A 20,644-nucleotide genomic window follows, 5' to 3' on the forward strand; every position below is an offset into this window, starting at 1 on the left:
ACCAGACAATTGTTGAGACAGCTATAGAGATCCTGCGGTTTAAGGATTACCGCTGAACTGATACATGAAATGTTTAACCCGCCTTACTATGATGGACCGTCTCAAGGTGCGGAGACTTTAATGCCCACAATACTCTTTGGGGAAGTGATCATACAGATACTAATGGGCTTAATGAGCTTAACTGAGGAGAGAGCACTTGTCTGTTTTAATGATAGAAGAGGCACCAGGGTGGACATTATACGAAATACAGTCTCGTGTTTAGATCTTACCCTAGTGTCCGGGAAAATGAGTAACTTATGTGAATGTAATGTAATGACTGATACGAACATAGGGAGTGATCATTTTCCGATTTTGTGTTCTATTAATTTTGATATGCATATACAGGAAGGATACACAATAAAAAGATGGTGTTTTCCTAAAGCAAGATGTATGAACTATAGCGAGGATGGAGTTTGGCAGGGATTTTAGGCATGAGTGACAAAATGATGGAATGCTACAAGGCTGTGATTATTTTTCTGAAAGATACAGGTTTACATGGCAAGATATGATATTTGTTTTTTTGCTTTATTTATTGAGGGGGACTTGTATTATTAATAATTTACTTGTAGGATGTAACCTGAAGTACATGAAGCCCTGAGGCTACACACTCCGGTACAGTAGGTGGCGGCATGCAGCTTCACACCCTGGTTTGCGAGCCGCCATAAAACTAGAGAAGAAGAAGAAGAGGAGGCAAAGGAGAAGAAGAAGAAGGTTCCGTTAGCAATGGCGGTGATGTGTCTGCAAATGTAAACAATTCAGGCTGCATTTGATGCTTTCGTGAGTATCGCATTTGGTCTAAAGTCATAGCTTGTCATTTCAGTTGTGTTGACGTCAGAAAGGAGACATATTTCTCTCTGTTTGTGTCATTTGTCCCAGTGTCATCGGTGAAACACAGTTAGCAGGAGCTATACGGAGCACCCATCATCTATCTCATTGTTGAGCACTGTATGTGTAGCCGTTCGTTTCTTCGTACCCTGGCGTCGCTTTCCGAGCATTAACGATGCCGCTGGGGTTGAAGCCGTGCTGTGCTGTGTGCAAGACGACCTCCTCGTCGATGTGGAAGAAGGGAAACCAGGGAGAGATCCTCTGCAACAACTGCACGGGGAAGAGCGGCAGCGGCGGAGCGTCAGGACCCTCCATTTCCTCCAACATCCAGCCCAGCAATGGCGGTGGAAAGCAGGTTGGTTTGTTGTGTCTAAAATGTGCCTTCTTGTGCGGATTATTAGCACCGCACTTTGTGGTTATTTCAAAGGGAACACCCCCTCAAAAATATAGTTCACATGCCAGTGTGTGTGCTCTTTTTACACCTCAGTCTTGTACATTTTAAAGTGCTTCCTTGAGCTGAAAGGCAGAATAACTGAGCCAAATGTAGTGATTATAATCGATCGCAGAGCAGCTCCTGGTGACTTTACTTTGATATGAGGATGTTTTCTTCAATTCTAATGTTGACACTCTTATTTCCACTGTAGGAAGACCATTGTCTGTGTCTGTCGAAGATGAAGGTAGACTCCAGGGATACAACAAGTAGTAAATTCATTGATTCTTGAAAATCGGCTATTTTGATATTAAAGTATCTAATCAGGTGAAAAATGCTTAATATTTGCTTGTGTGAGATCCAAGAATGTGAAAATTTGCTGCCCTGTTTTGATTTAGATCACTATAAGTAGAATTAGGGCTAAGTTAAGGATTATTGTCATTGTTGATCGTTTTTCCAAATAGTCGATTGGTCTATAAAATATCAGAAAATGGTGACAAAAGGCCAATCGGTGTTTCCCAAAGTCCAAGGTGATATCCCCAAGTGTCCTGTTCTGTCCACAGTGCAAATATATTTAGTTTGCTGTCATAGAAGAGCAAAGAAACCAGAAAACTTTCACATTTAAGAAGCTAGAATCAGAACATTTGGACTTTCTTTCCTTTAAAAGTTACAAAAACTGATGAATCAATTGTCAAAGTAGTTGGTGATTTAATAGTCAGCAACTTATCTAACTAATGTCTTGTTGTTGGGACAGTAGGTCAGATAAAACAGGCACTTGGAAAGCTATCACTTCAGGCTCTGAGATATTATGATGGACATTTCTTTATTTTTCTTATCTTTTCTATAATTACCTCATAATCATGAACTGCCCTAGTACATTTTGCTTTAGGGTGAAGGTGGCTGGCCGAGTAATGCTGAGTTGCAGCTAAATCCCTGGTGTCTGTTGCTTTTGCCTGTAGTCCAAGCAGGAGATCCACAGGAGGTCTGCACGGCTGAGAAGCACCAAATACAAAGCTCCCGCGTCTGAGAAGAAGGTGTCGACAAAAGGAAAGGGGAGACGACACATATTCAAACTCAAAAATGTAAGTTGGAGATGAGATGGATTAGTCAGAGAATTAAGATATTTCTCTTGTTATCGTGCTTCACCATGAATTTACCTGTTTCTGGTCCCTTTCCTCAGCCGATCAAAGCACCAGAATCTGTTGCAACAATCATCACATCAGAATCAGTATTTTATAGGGTATGTTGTTAATTCTTCCCAGGCGGAAATAATCTCACGTTTCTCTTCAATATCATGTTTTTTACCTGTGAGAGAAGGAGCCCAACTGTTGTCATCCTCAGTGTTAATATGTGTGTTCACAGGGTGTATACTACCAGACAGGAGATGTGATCAAGGTAACAGATGAGGAAGATGGGAAGCCATACTATGCTCAGATCCGAGGTTTTGTGCAGGACCAGTACTGTGAAAAGAGTGCAGCGCTGACCTGGTTGATCCCCACTCAGAGCAGCCCAAAGGACCAGTTTGATCCCGGGACGTACATTGTTGGTGAGGAATTTAAGATTCAGATTTTTTTTTTTTTTAATTTTCAGCAATTTACGGGACAAGTTAAGATTTGCCTGTTCTGTATCAGGTCCAGAGGAGGATCTACCCAGAAAGATGGAGTACCTGGAGTTTGTGTGCCACGCCCCCTCTGAATATTTCAAGTCGCGGAGCTCTCCGTTCCCCACCATCCCCATCCGACCGGAGAAGGGCTACATCTGGAGCCACATAGGACCCACACCAGCCCTCACTGTCAAAGAGTCTGTCAGTGGCAGCAGTTAACACGACGGCGATATGGACTCAGTCTGTTGCTTTTAAACAGATGTTTGTACATTTATGTAATATAATGAAAACAAAAAATGGTTGTTAACCACAGCCATTACTTCAAATTGAAGACAGGTTGTAATTTGATACAAAGGAAATCAGGTGTGAATACAATAAAACAAGTTGTTTACACAGCTGCAACTTTGGAATATTACTTTTGTATTTAGTGTTAAATAAAAAGCTCTTTTCTACCATTTCTTTTGTCTGTGATTGTTTGAAAAATAGTGTTTATGTATTTATTGAGATGCTGTGTGGGAAGCAGACCAACGTTTTTCCTTTTCTTCTTTTTTACAGTGTTACATATTTAATTTATCACTTTTCCCTTCTGTGAATAAAGCCTTAATAATTTTAGCTGCAATGAATTAGATTTGGCTTAATAGACCAAGTATGTGTCCACATACAAGGAATTTCACTCCAGTTTTTGTTCCTTACACGGGAATAGGAACAAGCTAAGAACAAGGACAACAAAAGCTGATCTAATGAAGGTTAACAATGGTGTAACTAGTGTGTGAAAAAAAGATTTTCATAGGGTAAATTTTTGTCGTGGACACCAAAATCTGTTTTTAGAGAGGTGGGCCTATGAGCATAATTTGTGACGTTGCCAATCCTGCTCCAAATTTTCAGCGTACACAAGTGTGATGTGGTCACTTGAAGCCTTCAGTGCACAAAAACGAGAATAGACCTGACAGTGAAGTAGACCCAGGAGATAAACTAAACTGATAAATGTTTGTATATTCATAAATTCTGTAATTTTGCGTCTGAAATAATTATTTATGCCTTAATACACGTGGGGAGGAGATCGGTCACTAAAACAAGTCATGAACACCCCTACTGTACAACACTGTGCCATCAGTTTTATCCAGGAATCCATTCCAATACTGGTCAAGCTTGTGTAAACACACACACAAGATAAACAGATTATTAATTGGGCTTATTACATTTTATTGTCATTATTATTATTATATTACCTTAAAGGATAAGCTCCCCCCAAAATGATAATGTAGTTATAATCTACTGTCAATCTACTACCAATGAAAAGTCTGTTAAAGTTTTCATAGTCCACAAAATATTTCTGGAGCTTCACAGCAAAACACTGTTGCCGCATTCTCGTAAACAACTGAAGTAGATGGGAACTCCAAGACACAAAACAACGTCGAGTCAGCTCAACCGAGTTCAGCCGAAGAAAGAAGTGCGCAGCAGCGATGCCTCTCGCTCTGCGTCTGCACTCTTTGATAAACATCTCAGTCAAACTTTCAGGCTTCATCTCGCCTGTGAATCTCCTGTGTGTGTGTGTGAGTGTGAGTGTGAGTGTACGACCTTGTTGGGAGATGGATGTTTCACAGATGACATTTTTATTTTTACCTTATGCGCTGGACATTATGAACTCTCCTTGATCTCGTGAACAGGCAGGAGTATGGGCAAATTCCAGTCCAAACTCGGTGAGAAACTTTATTACAATTGTTTCCAGCGTTGTTTTCAAAGATGGAATCGTGTCTGACTTGTACTATATTTCCTTTCCCCTTATTATCTGGACAGCATCGAAACGTAGACAGAACCCTGAAGGTAAACACACGGATGCTGGACAAACAAAACACTTACTTTGTACCTGTGTTTGTGTTTGTGTTTGTGTTTGTGTTTGAGTTTGTTTTCTTATTATTGCAGGTGGTAGTTTGGCTTCCAATGTGCTGAGCTGTCAGAAGGAGCCGGAGCAAATCCACATCCACAAAACCAAACTGACAGAGGTAGAATTATTTATTTATTTATTTATTTATTTATCATTAATTGGCTGATATTTTTTGGTGTAAAAAACACATGTACAAATAAACTCTGAGGGGACCCACCTGAAAAGATCCTATGATGCTTATTTTGGTTGTCTTTGGTCTGGTATTGATTGATTATCAGACGGCTGGCATAGTGATGGATAAAAAACCAATCAGCACCTAAAACTGGAGATTTACTAATGTTGTTCGTTTAGCTCTAGAAAATGTGATTAAATGTTTTTCTCGTCTGAATCAAGAATCAGTAGTCTAAGGATAGAGGATGTCATAGTTTTTTCTGTATTAATACAATTATTTTAAACTGATAATATCTAAAAACACCAAAGGATTTAAGGGCAGATTTCTCCCCCAGCACATCCTCTTAAACGTGTGAGAGTTGTCTGTACTCATACTGAAGGGAAAAAGCAATACAAACACAGCCATTAGCAGCCACGAGTGCCAACAGCTTCATCTCAGTTAAGCCACTTTTGGGATAAACAGTATTTTCTCTCATCACATCCAGGGAGACATAAAAGGTGTTTGACGGCAGTAGTATATTTATTCTTCCGCCCTTCCTGCTCCATCTCTATAAAGAGACTTCCAAGCCTGTGAAGTGCGACACGGCCACCCCCCTCCGAACAGCAAGGTCTTTATACCCGACTGAACTGAAAAAAAAAAAAAAAGTCTCCACATCTGGTACTGCTTTCCTGCTCCAGACACACAGACTGAGAGGGGAAGGGGGTGAGGGGAAAGATGTAGGGAGGGCTGTTTGATTGCGTAAATGGCATCACATGTAGACTGTTGGCATTAATGATGCAGTCACGTTTTGGGCTTGGACTCTGTAAGAGAGAAGAGAAACTGTTTTCAGCATTATGTTTCATTAACTATAAACATGTGGATCTGATCTGTGGTGGAAATAAGTGAGAGATGTTTTGTGTTTTTAAAGATCACAGGGACAGCAAACTCACTTACCACCCAGCATGATGTTTTCACTTTGCTTCGGCCTGTTTGATCTTTATCTGCTAAAATCATTAGATTTTGTATGAGTTGAGTGAGTTTTGTCCATTTTGAGGTTTTTAAAGTGTTAGGAGATGAGGATATATGTGAACCGTACTGTATGGGAGTTCTGGAAAGTTCTGCTGTTTGGAAAAAGTCGTTTAAAGGGTTGTGGTGGAGTTTGGAGAGCTTCCTGCAATTTCATTTTCCAGCCTGTTATAGTTTGACACCTCATGACACCAAAAAGGCTTGCAGAGTTGTTTAAAATCCATTCAAAGGATTACTTGCATACATGTGATGTTAAACTAAACAAATATAGTTTTGACGGTAAAAACGTGCAGTGAAAACAGAAGACTAGCCCCACTTAGCTGAATGTATGCGTACTTACCTGTCAAATTCCAGTGAGTCAGGCTCAGACAACATTGCTTTCCAGAGAAACATAAACCTGTTTGCTCTGGTATGATCTCTGGATTGTGTGCGTGCGTGCGTGTAGGGACGCTGCACTGTAGGTTTTCATAAACACTGTGTAAATATTGTACCAGCAAACATCATGAGCAGGTTTTTTTTTTTTTTTTTATCTCTTCATGTGTCAGCCTCGTATCGTCTTACATAACTGACAACTACGAGTGGTTACTGTGACTGCCGAGCTCAAAGAAAACTAATACACTTGTTATTTTGTTTGCCCAGTTAGTCCACCACTCAGTCCAGTTGTCCAATTCACAACTTTTGTATGATACGAAAGAATACCCTAGGATACGATGCGATAAGATACGAAAAGTTATAATACAATACAATACAACAGAATATGATATAATACATCATGATAGAATCTGATACAATACAATAAAATACAATACGTTCATTTTTGTGATTATATTTGTGATTATACCAAATTGTTCAATTAAATCCTCTTTTATTTTGAAAAGCCCTCAAGAATTTGTATTTTTCTCTTTCTCTCTTTCTCTTTGAGTTCATATGGGTGCTAGAAATCCCTGACAACACTTGAATCTTTTTAATGTGGTTTGAGAAGCACCTAGAATTTGTTTCTTCTTCTAATTTTTTTTATGTTTTTAACTTATCATTCTTTTGTCAGTCAGCACTGAAAAGCAAGAGAGAACTGAAAGCGCCAGCATGGCAACAACCCATCACTAACGTCTCACTGATACTCATGAACGATAAGATGAGCGTGCTCGTCTCACACACACACACACGCACACACACACACACAACCGATCTCCACACCCTGTGCTCGCTGCCTGCCATGCTCTGCCTGCTCTGATGCTGGGTGTGATTTCCACTGAAAGAGGGCTGGGAAGTGGTTGTAGGTGATGCAGGTAGCAGAAAGGTGTGCTTGTTTGAAGAGTCTGTCCCTCATTATGCATCTATCCTGATATCACAAGTGTTAGCGGAACAGTAGCTGCCTTTGTTTCAGCAAGAATGACGAAACAGTCTTCCTGATAACTTGATACCTGGATGGGAAGTTTTACTGTAAGACACGGAGAGATGATGCTCTGATGACTTCTGTACCTGGACTCTAATATTAATGTCAACAAGCTCCAGTGACTGTGTTTTTTAGGTGTAGAAACATAGTGAAACCAAGCCCCACTTTTTGTCTGATATGTCCTAATTACCTTGGATTACACAAAAACTACTGAACATTTCCACTAAACTTGGATGGAGGATGGTCTCAACCCAGCATAGACCCCATTAACTTTTGCTGGGGATCGAGGATTGTTTTTCTCACTCCCTCTTTAGGGCATTTTTCGACATTTTTGGTAACTTCTCAGGAAATAATGCATGGATCTTGAAGGTGTATTTAGATGGCTGGTATCCATGAGTAAGTACCAAAGGCGAACGTTGGGCCTTGGTGGAGGTATCTGCTCTACTGAGTGTCATTCAAGTGTCCATAAAAGCCATGTAGATTATGAGACAACCTTCCTGAAAACCTTCACCACACAAAAGCTCTTTTTATTATCAGTAGTCTCGTAGCTAAGGTTCCTAATTTGTACAATGCTTGAGTAAAATTGAGGTGGCAACAAGGTACATATGTCTCACCTGTGAAACTGTCTGGAATTTATTGCCCCTATTTTAGTGATTTTACATTTAACGACCATATGAAACTTCAGGGACACGACTGTTACGTGTGATGGGGAAGAAAAGGTCAGGATGTCAACATTTTAAAGGGACGAGCCAACAAGGAAAAGTCCAAACCATCGCTGACTATTAGATTTTTCCTCCATCCTGCTCCTTTGCTGCTTCACATTCTTTCCGTGTGTTTTTAGGAAAATCAACAAAGATCACTTGACTCCTTCATTGTTTAAATGTATTGGAAACCCCCGATGTTCTCCGATTGTTCAGCATTGCTCCCATCTGGAGAACAAACCACACTCTCATGGGACATGAAAATCACTTAATTGCTTCCTCTCTTCATGCCCTCTCCCTCTCTTTCTTATCGGCTCTCCATTAATGTACAACACTTTTCTTACAGAACTTGTACGTAGAATTGAGGGAAAACAAGTCCGACCGTGACCCCAAAGGTGAGTAGAGAATTTGTGTTATAACGACATTAATTATTATTGCGTAGAGTTTGTGGATTAAAGAAGCTTGAAAAGTTATTTCCCTTGCTTCCAGGGAAAAGAAAACATTGAAATGAGAAGCATCTGTTTTATATTTGTGAGGGAAAGCTTCGAACTTTAGATTTAACAGCTTTTGGTTTCCTCTCTGCCAAACATTTATTAGAAACATGGGCTGATGACAAGTAATACATTCATTACAAAGACACAGCATGTAAACACAATAATTGTAGTTAGGCTACCGTCAAACTGTGAGTCTATTGGATGTTGATAATCACAGTCCAGCTCTGTGTGTTTTTTAGCGGCTCTGCCACCAAAGAAAGCACCTGATAGAGGCAACAGCATCCACTTCAGGACAAAGAAGAGGAACAGCCATGTTGGTGTGAGTATATCTCTGACCAATGAACCGCGTGTCGGACGTGTGCAAATCATTTTTGTCATTTCCAAACAAAGATGATTACAAAGACATACAAAAATTAAAAATGGATCCCCAGAATTTTTTTCCCACTTGCCTTGTGTGGCTTCTGTCCGCATCTGATACTAATCAACAATGTATTTTTAAAATTATACACAGTGGTTCAACTCAGACGCCACATAAATTAAATTAAACTTTAATTCTACCATATAAACTACAGAACTGCAGCTTAAGTCTTATTACAGCTGTAATAAGTCTGTTTTCCTGACTGTATGTGCTCATCCAGGTCACAGAGTGTAACGTGGTGCTTGATGAGGACACTCAGCAGGAGTGGGTCTTCACTCTGTACAACTTTGACAACAGTGGCAAGGTCACCAAAGAGGTAGGCTTCTTTTAAACATGAGTTTAAATTAAGTACAGCTTTAAATAGTGTGCTATGTATAAATATGTATATGTTTATGTGTACGTGTGTGTTCTGCAGGACATGTGCAGTCTGATACACTCCATTTATGAGGTTCTGGAGGCATCAGTAAAGCAGCCTTATGGTGGCACCAAACCCCTGAAGATAAAGCTGGTTGTAACTCCGTCAGCCGACCCGGAAAAGACCTCGCAAAAAGGTAAATTTTCCTTTCTATTATCAGTCCCTCAACAGTGGGATTTTACTTAACATCTAGTCTGTCTTTGCTGTGATGATAATGATCCTCTCTTATTGAAAACTGCAGCAGAGAAGGAGCAGAGTGCGTCTCAGGAGCCAGGAACACCTGAAACAAGACTGTATTGTGCGGATGAAAACATAGAGCGCAGAAACCACTACCTGGATCTCGCTGGCATTGAAAACTTTAGCTCCAAGTTTGACGATACAGGTATAGAAATTTCTCGATTGTTTTCTATACCATAAAAGGTTTTTCCTCTGAAAATACATGAAAATCAAAGTTGTTTTTATTCCTTTTTTACAGAATCTCCCTCTCAGGAGCCCAGACAGGATGCTCACTCTGCTCTACAGCACCATCCTATGGTGATTAGAGAGAGCTGCATCTCCCCTGAGTCTCCCAGAGGCCTGCCTGCCCCTCATTCACTGAAAACAAAGGTCATCTCGGTGGGAAAAGACAGGAACGGAGGAGAGGGAAAGTACTTCAGGCTACATAGCCAACACCCTGCTTCATGGTACCACCCTTGCCAGCATGCACCACAGCGGACTCACAGTAAAAGACTTCGCTCCAGGGCACAAGACAGTAGACCCACACCGGGTGGAGATAGGGAGATATTTTCCCACCTGCAGCCCTCATGTGGAGCCTTGGCCTCTACCACCAAGAGACATGAGCACCATCACCACCACGAGCACCATCATCATCACCACCATCACTACCACCCTTCATAAATGCAATTTAAACACATGTGAGAAGAGTTGGTGTTGGTGTAGCGGGTCCTTGAATCACCTTATTTATATTCTAAAGTCATTGTTATCTAATGTCAATAAAAGATAGTAAAATATTACCGACTCTAGATCCAGGAAGGCCAGTTCAATGTTAGCTGAATGCTGCTTTTATGGCCATTTAGATTAACAGGTTCCTCTGAGGTAGATCGCCACCTTGTAGAGATACAGGCCTGTATTTTAACTTAAAACATGCATATTAACAATTTGTTCTTCTTAAACATTTGAATATATTAAAATAATGTAGAAGTATCTACACAGTGCATCTTAAATAAAAAAAATAAATTTTGTTTATTCTGACTCTGTCACATATTTGCTTTCTGACCAAAAACATGTATTATTGAACAAATATTTAATGACAGTGAATACTTTCTCAATCTGAGTAATGGTAATTAACAATTTCTCCTTTAATAGTTACCTCCGCCAAGGAGGTTGTGTTTTCACCCATGTCCGAACAGATTTCCACGAAACTTGGATGGAGGATGGAGACAACAATACAATACACAAAAAGTCCACGCTTTTTTTTTAGTCTGTCCTGCAGCTGACATTACAAAGTACACACTGTTGCATGCAGTAAGCATACAAGTGGGACACATTGCTAATAAAATAACATCTTGTACTTTGACCCTCTTGTTCATACATCTGCCGCAATCTGTATTAATTATACACATGCTCTCATATGTCAGTGAGCTGTAATGTACCTGCTTCCCCTGCATGGAGGATTGTGAGTCAGAATAGCCAGAAATGCACGATCGCTTATATACTGCGAAATGCGACCAGATGCTGGAGGGTACCCTGGTATTTCTGGCATACTGCATATGACATACTATCTTTAGGGGTGTACTAAATATTCTTCTAGCTTCAGTAGACCATAATGGTTGCAAACATGTGTCATGTAATTTGATAATGGCAAAAGCCATTTGCTGAGGCAGCTTTTGGGAAAAGTAAATATACCAAAAGGAAAACTAAAGCAGCTTTGCATCACAAACTATCTTCTCGAGTGCATTAAACTTTTGCAAATGATGTTTGATGTTTCCGAATAGAGACTTGACTGTTGTTACTGCTATTTCTGCTCTCACAACATTGTTTTCTTTTGTGCATTGTGTCCGCCTCACAGAGAGGTGTGGATAGTGATAAGGCTCCCTGTGCAATTCAGATGTTGTTCCTACTAATCTCTCCAGTGCATGTTGCAAATAGACACTGCCCTCCCCGACGAAGGACGTGAGGCAGCTGTTTCTATTAATAGCCTCAACCCACTTACTTACCACAAGACCCCCATGCCTGGCTCCTGTCTCGCCACAAAAAGCCTGGGCCTAGACACATGCACAGCGACAGAGGACAACAACAACGCAGCAATCAGAGAGGAGGCAAAACAAAGACGAGCAGAGCTGTTTGACTGCAGCTCTAGCCAACAACCAGGAAACTCACAGAAACATGAAGTCACTGCGATTCCTTGCTGCTGAGGGCTTCATCCAAAGTGGTCCCGCTGCTCTGGAGAACCTCAGTTATGTGTCTTTTAACCTCTACCCACTTATTTTCAAGGCCTGCTACCTCCATGAGCAGGCTGTCTTGCTGCATGGTTTGGTTCAGGCGTGGCCCCTTCCTGATCTAAATCTACAAAGGCTCCTGGGAAAGACAGTTGACTGTGAGATGGACCTCACCTCCCGCACCTGCAAGCTTTGTCTGACAGCTATTCTAACTGGCTTAAAGGTACTACAATGGTCTTGTACGCCATTTAATATCCATGTCACACTCGTGTTTGAGTTCCATTTTCTTGTGCCATGCTTTCAGATCTTATAATTGTGGCTTAAACACTCCTTATTTAACATGTTAGTGTGTTAAGATTAACACAAATTGACTTTTCGTCCATTTCCTCTTGTTTTCTAAAGGAGTATGTACTGTCACCTCCAAAAACCTACGCCAAGAGCCTGCATGTGGTGGACCTGACTGCACTGAGGGATGTCGAGCACCAGGCCTGCCCCTGCCAGTCAACCCTGGGTCGATGGGCAAGGACCCAACTCCTCACCAAAATGTGCTATGAGACCGTGGTGGCCATGCAAGCCAGCGATGTGCCCCAGTCTGTCTTTGAAATGTCTATCGATGTCCATCTGAACGGCTTCATCACAGGCCGCAACTATGAGCAGGTGGCTCAGGTCTTCCTCCTCAGCAGCTACTGTCCACTGAAGCTGCGTTTCGTTGGTTTTCGGGCTGATTCCCTCACTCTCAAGCAGCTGTTCTACGTTCTTCGCCTAGCAGAACCAGAATCCATCTCAAAGTTGGAGGTGGTCCACAATGTTCCCCTGGAGGCTGTACACTTGGAGGTGCTGCTGTCCAGGGTGGAGTTCCCCAAATTGCAGTCTTTGACCCTGCCAGCTGGAGCGTTGGATGTGAGGAGGTTGGGCCTTGATGATGAAGATCTGCTGGCCACCATCGGCAATCTGCTGGCACGACTGAGCACCCTGACTGAGCTCTTGGTGGGTTTCTCCACTCTGACTGGACACCTGCGCAGACTGCTAAGGTGAATACATGAAAAGAGTCAAGGTGTCCTTGTTTGTGTGTTTACTTGTGTGAATGAGGGGATGGACAGCGTTGATGTCGGTCTTTCATGCACACCAAAGAATCAAGAGCTTTAATATAGCTCAAAATAATCACCTTTAACCAGCGTCACGAGACACTGCAGCTCTGAGGCTCTTGAAGTATTTTGTTTTTAAAATTGCTGACTTGATACCAGAGTGAGGACAGACAGCTGCACCTGGCCACAGCAGCAGGTTAGAGAGAAACCTGCTGGATAGACTTCACAGAGCTGTCGATCAAAGTCTAACATATAGTTTTAAAATACAATTATAAAATGACCTGAAATTTCCCTTTTAAGCATTTGCTACAGTGCTTACCAGACATAATATGAACCTACTCCAAAAAGATGTACCTGTAATTTTACAAGCATTTTCGTTTTTCATCGTGTTCTGTAACCTGAATAGGATTTTCATGTTAGGGTTTGTGGTCCGGCACCAATCCTTTATGAAAAATCCTACATGAAGAGGATACAAACCCTAATATGCATCTGTCTGCTAATCACTACATAAAAAACTTCAATTATGATACCACTGACCTTTTATCCTACACAAATTCACTTCCTTTAAACTCTTTTCTTTACCCAGTCCTCTCAACACTCCTCTGCAGTGCTTGGAGGTGGCCAACTGCTGCCTGAACCGATTGGACATGACGTACCTTTCCAACAGCCTCCACAGTGAGGCCATGGTCCAACTGGACATCAGCGGACACAACATCTTCGTCTCTTTCCCCACCTGTTTCCACAAACTGCTTGGCCGTTGCTCAGCCACACTGGCCAGCCTGGCTCTCGAAGAATGCAACATAGAGGACGAGCACATGGACGCCTTCACTAATGCTCTGGCATGCTGTCAGGCGCTGGAGGAGCTCAAACTCCTGGGAAACCCTCTGACCTCGACAGCCCTGCTGAGGTTATTTTCCATGCTCTCTGCAGGCTTTCCAAAATTAAAGTACATAGAGGTACCCGTTCCCCGTGAGTGCTACTCTGAGGATGTCACTTATCCTCTTGATGATGCAGTCCTACTGCAGTACGACAAAGATCGGTTTAAGGAGGTCAGGGGCCAGCTGATGGGGATCCTGGATGGAGCGGGTAGAGGGAGTGTGGAGGTTTGCACCCCGCTCATGGGGGCCTATGACCCGGACATTACTGAAACCAGCAATGAGCTGGGAGTGTCCATATTGAAATCTTTTAACAGCGTCGTTGGGAGCTTTATTGGAACCATAACTGATGTGAACAAGAGGAGATCACAGGCTCAGAAAGATAATTAATGGATTAATAAACTAAATGGACTGACAGAAAAAAGATCAAGATGAACTCTGATTGGTTACACGAGTTTAGACATTTGTGTAAAGCAGACCTGAATCTTCAAAAGTAATGTTTGTTTTTGTTGACTTTGAGTGACCCCTGCAATTTCTTGCTCTTCAAAGCTGTGTTTTTAGGCTAAATGAGACTATTTATTTTGATGACGCGCTAGTAGCACTTTTCTGAACATGACTGAAGGCCAACAACTGGGAAATGGATCCAAGTAAACTAGATTTATTAACATCAGGACCACCATCAACAGAGGATCTTCATTTTTTCCCCCTAGTGCTTCCTATAGTCTGTAAGCTGAACACCTGTATCTATTGTACATGTTCTAGTGTCTGTATTCTGGTTTAAATCTTGTATATAACTGGATTTGTATTGGTAAACTGTACAAATTTGCAACATGGAAAAGATCAGAATTTAGCAAGTTTGCGATTTTGTTTTAACAATAAAGAAAATCTCCAAACAGCGACAAGTTAATATTTTCTAAAATGTACATTTATTTAATGAGCATTGCCTTGTATAGATCACATTTCAATTTAAATATTACATCGGGGACAACAGGCATCGACCAAAGACCAGGATCAACAGCTTTGTCCGTGAACCGTCTATTTCTTCATCCACTCCTCTCTTTCTTTCCTCTCACGGATCACCTCATCCACGTATGGTGTCAGGTAAGGGACATCCTAAAGGAAAAAGATATGAAGACAAATATGAGGTTAACAAATTAAATCAGGATATATCAATATCACAACTCAAATGATCCTGCATTCTAACATTTTGCAGACTTTAGGCAGGTGGAGGTGCTCACATAATGTGAAATGATTATGAGAAAATGCTACTGCAAAAATGTATATGTACTATTCTAAACTACACAGCAGTAGGTGGGGAAACAATGCAGTATAATATTTTGTCTTTACATTAAAAACATTGTTAATTAAATTAGTTTAATGAACCTCTTCATATTTTGTCCACATTTCTTTGGGGAGGATCTGCTGCTTCATGGAGAGATCCAGCGCCCTCTTCGTCCTGAAGGTCCTGTCATTGTACTGGTCCTCTGGAAGCCTCCTGATGGCCTCTTTCACATCTTCATCCTCATAGATTGTGTCATCACGCATCAGACCTGGCACAGAAAACATGCAATGATGAAGATGATTATATACAAGAGAACATATTCATTCCAGACAAGCATGTTTCATGAAACACAGTGGCAGGTTGAACTTACCCAGCTTGTTGAAGCCACACAGGCTGTAATACCACTTGCGGAACCCAAGCATGAGCCTGCCTGTCGCGACTAAAATGACAAAACAGACGCACACAGGCAGGACAGGATCAGACAGGCAGCACAAGCGTCATTTTAGGGAAAGGCAGATCTTACAATTATGATCAGATGTGCGGAGGCAGGAGTTCTGACAGTGAAACAGTATTACTACTACGTTAGCACAGTTGTTTTTCAGGTGGCATTCATTATACTACAATATCTAAAAACGAAACTGTCAGAATTTCAGGCGATTCAGGTCCTCATGTAGGCTCATGCTAAATTATGACACTCAGTTGTGACTTACAAGTTATTAACTATGTTTAAACTATCCTATCTAATAAAGACAATACGCCTTGGATGACAAGCAGCAGATAACTTGTCCCATTGAGATCACGTTACGTTTTCTAGTGCTTTGCAAAGACAGATGGGACAACATAACAGTTGGCTTTAATGGTAGGGAGCTAACATTGACTTGCCAGACATCCGAGTATAGTTGTTACAGCATAACACCGAACTGTAGCTGTTTGGTAAAATATCAAGAAACCTTAAATCTCTAAATTGACAGCAGCCCGAGTGTGTAGTTGTAACATGAATTACGTTATTTTACTGTAATAAGGAACTAGCTTTCACTCAGCTAACGTTAACCTAGCTGCACCCTTAGCATTAGCCCGTTAGCACGGGGACACTAAAGGACACACACAAGTCAAATGCTTTAAATGGCGGATTCATCCGGAAAAAATAACATAACGCAAAACAATTTGTTGTATTATAACATGTGTCCCGCCATACTAGTACTCAGCCATCTTAATCGAGTTAAATTAAAACTGGAAATGTTAAGAAAAGAGAGATGGTGGTTTACCTGGTGCCCTCGACGCCATTTTTAACACTGGGAACGACCGCAGTGCCTTATGGGTAAGGGTAGGGACGGGCTATTGCACAACTTACATTACAGTGTACTGAAGTTTCTGGAGCAGCAACAACCTATACAATATATCAACGTCAAATCTCTGACAGGTCGAGCGTACAACATGAACCTGCATAATTTATTGTCATTTTGTGATTTGATAGAGACTGTAATTTAAATCTAAAAGATAGATCATAATAGTCATACAGATCCTTTAGCGAAGAAAAAGTGCCAGTAATACCAGAATGTATCTAATGTTCCATCCTATATTACAATAATTGATCTTATTATAAAAAAAAGTATATTCTTTATATTTTACTGGAAAGTTAAGATCTACAGCATAACAATGCATCATACTGTGTAAGATTTTTGTTTTCTATGTAATATCTAAATCTTCTTAAACTATTGCTGTTGGACAAATGAAGTAAGGTAGAAAGTACAATATTTCACTGAGAAATTCAGTGGAGCATAAGTATTAAGAAGCATATGTAATGGACATACTGTAGTAAATTAAAAGTACTTTGAAGTTGTAATTAAATACACATTTTGAGTTAACGTACTTCGCTACATTCCACCATAGAAATAAAATGAGCCAGGTCCCTTTGACATGGAAAATTACAATCGACTCACATTACTGACAGTTTTCAATAGATGATGGAAATTCATTTCATCCACAGATCCTAAACTGAAGTAAATGTTTTGCAGGTACCAGAATGAACATAACTTTTCTCACATTCATTGTCTCTTTAGATAGACAGTCATGGTAAATAAGAGTAGTATTTCAGGCAGAAGAGATGACATACATTTATTAAACATCACATTTACAAAGTAAATTTCACATCATAACAACTGATAATCCAGTTAATGCTATATATGGCTACAGACTTTAACGTCTGCATGTATCTAACATTATGGTATTTATTCTGTGTGCTTGACCTATTGTTTTCTGAAGTCCTTTTTAACATCCTCTCATGAAGAATCAAAGTGTCTTTTGGAACAAATAAAAATCTTCCAATGTGGCCAAAGCCAACTCTGTGCAAAAAGTCTCATCAGGCAAAGACGCCAGGCGGTCAAGGGCGATGTAGGTGGGCTGAGATGGGTCATACTGAGCCTTTCCAAGGTACTCGAGGAACAGGTGGCGCTCTCTGATACGCAAGTACTTTGTATTGAGGACCTGTGGGAGGATATATCAGAGGTTCAAGTTTAAAGTCACGATAATGACAAAAATACATAAGGAAATAACTTCATACTGGAAACAATCAACAACCAACTACTCTCAATCTACCTGTGGGAACTTGGTGATCAGATGGTGGGGCACCTTCATGGTGTTGTGGAGGAAATCAAATGTTTGCGTTAGCTTCCTTTTATTGGCTGTCAGCACTTTTGGGATGGCAGTAACAATGTGTTGAATCTCATTTTCCTTAAAGCCGAGCTCTATTTCACACACCTGTGGAAGACAGTTACAAAAAGTACTTAAACACAGCACCTCGAAGTTATTCAAACAACATTTTCCGATTATATCTTCTGTCATTTAGTACCTTCAAATTTTCTTTAACAGGCTCCAAACTGCAGCACAGTAATCTCGGTAGACGAGCTACAATGTTCCGTACCTGTGGAGGGAAAGAAAACTAGCAATGATTTCTTTTTCTATCAACAAAGTCACAATTTATCGTTCATTAAAACAACCACAAGACACTGGATAATACACTGTACAAAGACAATCGTGAATTCTTGTTAAGACACAAACATGGCACGGCTTCTACTACATGACTTGAAAAGTATTACGTTAGAAGCACTGAGGCTGAGTTGCTGCTGATAAAACCCCAGTCTGTTGTCCAGCCTCTTCACACTGAAGTTGAGCAGATATGGAGCTCTGGACACCATGGATGCAACAGTCTCAGGGCTGAACTTCTTTGACTTGAGATAGTTCACCCTTTGCAAAAAACAGAAAATGGGAACATTATTAAGACTGCAGAGAAAAATGACTTGACTCGTCACTACTGAAGTGTATAGTACATATGGTTACAGTCACTTGAGTGACTTATCTCAGCAGACTGATTGATTTGAGAATTTATAATTTTAGTAAATATAAAAAGGCATCTATTGTTTCCATCCCTTCATCTTACCTGGCATGTAGATTTTCCAAACTCTCTGTGAGAATGAAGGGGTTGTGTGAGATGATATAGCCAAAGCGAGAGTCCTCCACCCCGATGTCTTTGAGAAACAGCAACCTCGGGGCCACATCTGTGTTGAAGTTGAGCCTCAGCAGCATGGAGCCTACGTTGGGCCTTTCTTCAAGCTTCCACAGCTGTACACCTGCAATGAGAAGATGAGTGTTCAGAAATGTGTCGCCACCAAAAAAGAGAGATGTGTCATCCTTTTCAGAGCATTGCGCAGATCATAGCAGATCCAATGTGTTTCCAAAAAAGCCAATTTGATTTACATTGTTCTAAACAATATTTTTAAAGCCGTTTCATTACCTAGCTGTACCAGTTTGCTGAGTGTCTCAGACTGATCAACATAGTCTCTGAGAGAGGTGGAGGCTGGAGGCATGACAGGAGGAACAGATATGCTGACAGCCTCTTCATTGCTGATCTCCTCTAATGCAGATAATTCAACAGCTGCATCCAGATCTGGTAGAAGAAGAAAATATAGACAGAACAACATATTCATCTCCCTCTCAAGATGTAGTGAACATTTAAACTGAATTGCTACTTTAAAAGAAAATGTTTTTTCTGGTAACGACACCACACCAATATGTACCTAATGAAATCTGGCTTTCAGTCACTGGAACAGCATCTCTGATTGTTACAACATCCGCTTTTGACAGTTCCTTAGCCTCAGTTGCCAGATGTGTGGTAGAGAAGTCACTGGAACAGAACATCTGTTGCTTCCACCTCTGTCTTGCCTGAGTTGTTGTGTGATTCCCCCAGATAACTGAGGATCCATTGAGGATTTTCGTAGGTAACGTTGTGACTGTAGTACAATGGCGAAGTTGAGTTGAGTACCGCCAGGTACTCGCCACTGTCTTGGAGCAAAGAAGACTTCTGCACTGTAGACACAGCTGTGTACAGGATGCAGCCATGGTGATTCTGCAAGGAAAAAAAAATTATCACAGTTGAGGGCCATGCCATTCAATGTGCCCACACTGTCTGATACAATCAAGAGCATTTCTTAGAGCTCGATACCATCAAAACAAGTTTTTGTAGTATCATCATGCACAATCTTGACCTTCAAAATGTGCTCACTAGTAATAGAGACAGCACTTAGACACAGTGTCAAAAACACATTTAAGGCAGTTTCAAATACAGAGAAGAGCAAACTTAAACATTTAATCATACTGGCAAGATTTGGGACAACAAAATATCACTACATAGATCAGATTTTAATCTATTCTGTGTGAATAAATGCAAACAATGCAGAAATTAATTATTGTATGTAAGGTACTTTACAGAGATGTTTTTATCTGCATATATTGAGCAAAGTTACTTATAACTATGAAAGGACATTGTCATTATTATCATTACAACTACAATTAAAATACTGAATGAGCAGAGGACATGCTATTACAGAATGGGTGAGCTGCAGTACAATAACATCGTGTGGTACTGCAACGTTGTTCCAAGGGAACTGTTTTAGAGCCATCTAGAGGCTAACTTAGCTCAGCTGTTCATGAGTGTGATGGCTAGCATAAAGAAACGAAGCGCTAACACCAGTGCCATTCATACATATATAGATTATTTTACCTATCCTATGTGTTATTTCTGACTGCAGGTAGGACATTAAACAGAAGTCTGAATCGTTGCCCTCAACAGGCTAGCTCAAGATGTTAGCTTGAAGTGGATGCTTCAGTAAATATAGCAAGCTTTCGGAATAGTGAGCCTGGAGGAAAAACAACCAAAGCCAACATTTCATTTCAGACTGTTAACTCTTTTACTCACGATTTTTGATCCTAACTATTTTATCCTCGACTCGGCTCCATCATCCACACAGTGTCGCACAATGTCAACTGTTCTCACGTGCATATTAATGGCAGGACTTCGCGGAAGTGTCACAATGTGGGATGTACCACAGTGACGTATTTGTGGGTACCACCACATACAAATAATATACTCATGGGAATAGACAACAGAGATAGCTGGATTTAATTACACGAGATGGCAATATTTAGAAGTTTAATTTAATTGTTGTATATCCGGTTCATACTATTTGTTTTCGTGAACACTAGAAGACGTAGTTTCACGTCCAAACACCCCCATTAGCTGTATGGTTCA

At 40.7% G+C, this 20,644-nt stretch overlaps 5 protein-coding genes across 6 annotated transcripts; 3 read left to right on the forward strand and 2 right to left on the reverse strand.

Moving 5' to 3' along the window:
• The first annotated feature begins 712 nt into the window (after nucleotides 1-712).
• gatad1 (GATA zinc finger domain containing 1) lies at nucleotides 713-3,352 on the forward strand. Of its 2 annotated transcripts, XM_084378941.1 has the most exons (7): nucleotides 713-816; nucleotides 916-1,219; nucleotides 1,509-1,541; nucleotides 2,254-2,376; nucleotides 2,475-2,534; nucleotides 2,657-2,840; nucleotides 2,926-3,352. In XM_084378941.1, exons 2-7 carry the CDS (start codon nucleotides 1,040-1,042, stop codon nucleotides 3,114-3,116), a joined length of 771 nt encoding a protein of 256 aa, XP_084235067.1. In that variant the 5' UTR covers nucleotides 713-816; nucleotides 916-1,039; the 3' UTR covers nucleotides 3,117-3,352. The 2 variants fall into 2 exon arrangements, with proteins under 2 accessions (XP_084235067.1, XP_084235068.1); XM_084378942.1 differs by lacking the exon at nucleotides 1,509-1,541.
• Nucleotides 3,353-4,505: 1,153 nt separating this feature from the next.
• On the forward strand, nucleotides 4,506-10,516 carry LOC311272253 (protein naked cuticle homolog 2-like). Its single transcript, XM_084378548.1, has 9 exons — nucleotides 4,506-4,597; nucleotides 4,695-4,721; nucleotides 4,821-4,900; nucleotides 8,400-8,448; nucleotides 8,787-8,866; nucleotides 9,186-9,281; nucleotides 9,381-9,516; nucleotides 9,622-9,762; nucleotides 9,856-10,516. Exons 1-9 carry the CDS (start codon nucleotides 4,573-4,575, stop codon nucleotides 10,275-10,277), a joined length of 1,056 nt encoding a protein of 351 aa, XP_084234674.1. The 5' UTR covers nucleotides 4,506-4,572; the 3' UTR covers nucleotides 10,278-10,516.
• A 1,074-nt stretch (nucleotides 10,517-11,590) lies between these two features.
• lrrc14b (leucine rich repeat containing 14B) lies at nucleotides 11,591-14,548 on the forward strand. The gene is made up of 3 exons (XM_084379630.1): nucleotides 11,591-12,041; nucleotides 12,221-12,849; nucleotides 13,490-14,548. Exons 1-3 carry the CDS (start codon nucleotides 11,766-11,768, stop codon nucleotides 14,166-14,168), a joined length of 1,584 nt encoding a protein of 527 aa, XP_084235756.1. The 5' UTR covers nucleotides 11,591-11,765; the 3' UTR covers nucleotides 14,169-14,548.
• Nucleotides 14,549-14,685: 137 nt separating this feature from the next.
• Nucleotides 14,686-16,375, reverse strand: uqcrb (ubiquinol-cytochrome c reductase binding protein). Its single transcript, XM_084379631.1, has 4 exons — nucleotides 16,326-16,375; nucleotides 15,431-15,499; nucleotides 15,162-15,328; nucleotides 14,686-14,891 (listed from the first exon to the last, which is right to left on the reverse strand). The coding sequence occupies exons 1-4, from the start codon at nucleotides 16,342-16,344 to the stop codon at nucleotides 14,814-14,816; spliced, it is 333 nt and encodes a 110-aa protein (XP_084235757.1). The 5' UTR covers nucleotides 16,345-16,375; the 3' UTR covers nucleotides 14,686-14,813.
• A 767-nt stretch (nucleotides 16,376-17,142) lies between these two features.
• mterf3 (mitochondrial transcription termination factor 3) lies at nucleotides 17,143-20,413 on the reverse strand. The gene is made up of 8 exons (XM_084379116.1): nucleotides 20,312-20,413; nucleotides 19,134-19,462; nucleotides 18,851-19,003; nucleotides 18,497-18,686; nucleotides 18,156-18,303; nucleotides 17,909-17,980; nucleotides 17,656-17,817; nucleotides 17,143-17,544 (listed from the first exon to the last, which is right to left on the reverse strand). The coding sequence occupies exons 2-8, from the start codon at nucleotides 19,453-19,455 to the stop codon at nucleotides 17,350-17,352; spliced, it is 1,242 nt and encodes a 413-aa protein (XP_084235242.1). The 5' UTR covers nucleotides 19,456-19,462; nucleotides 20,312-20,413; the 3' UTR covers nucleotides 17,143-17,349.
• Between the last annotated feature and the right edge of the window lie 231 nt (nucleotides 20,414-20,644).

The sequence above is a fragment of the Pagrus pagrus genome, assembly GCF_965226575.1.
Source record: "Pagrus pagrus genome assembly, chromosome: 17".
Classification (NCBI taxonomy): domain Eukaryota; kingdom Metazoa; phylum Chordata; class Actinopteri; order Spariformes; family Sparidae; genus Pagrus; species Pagrus pagrus.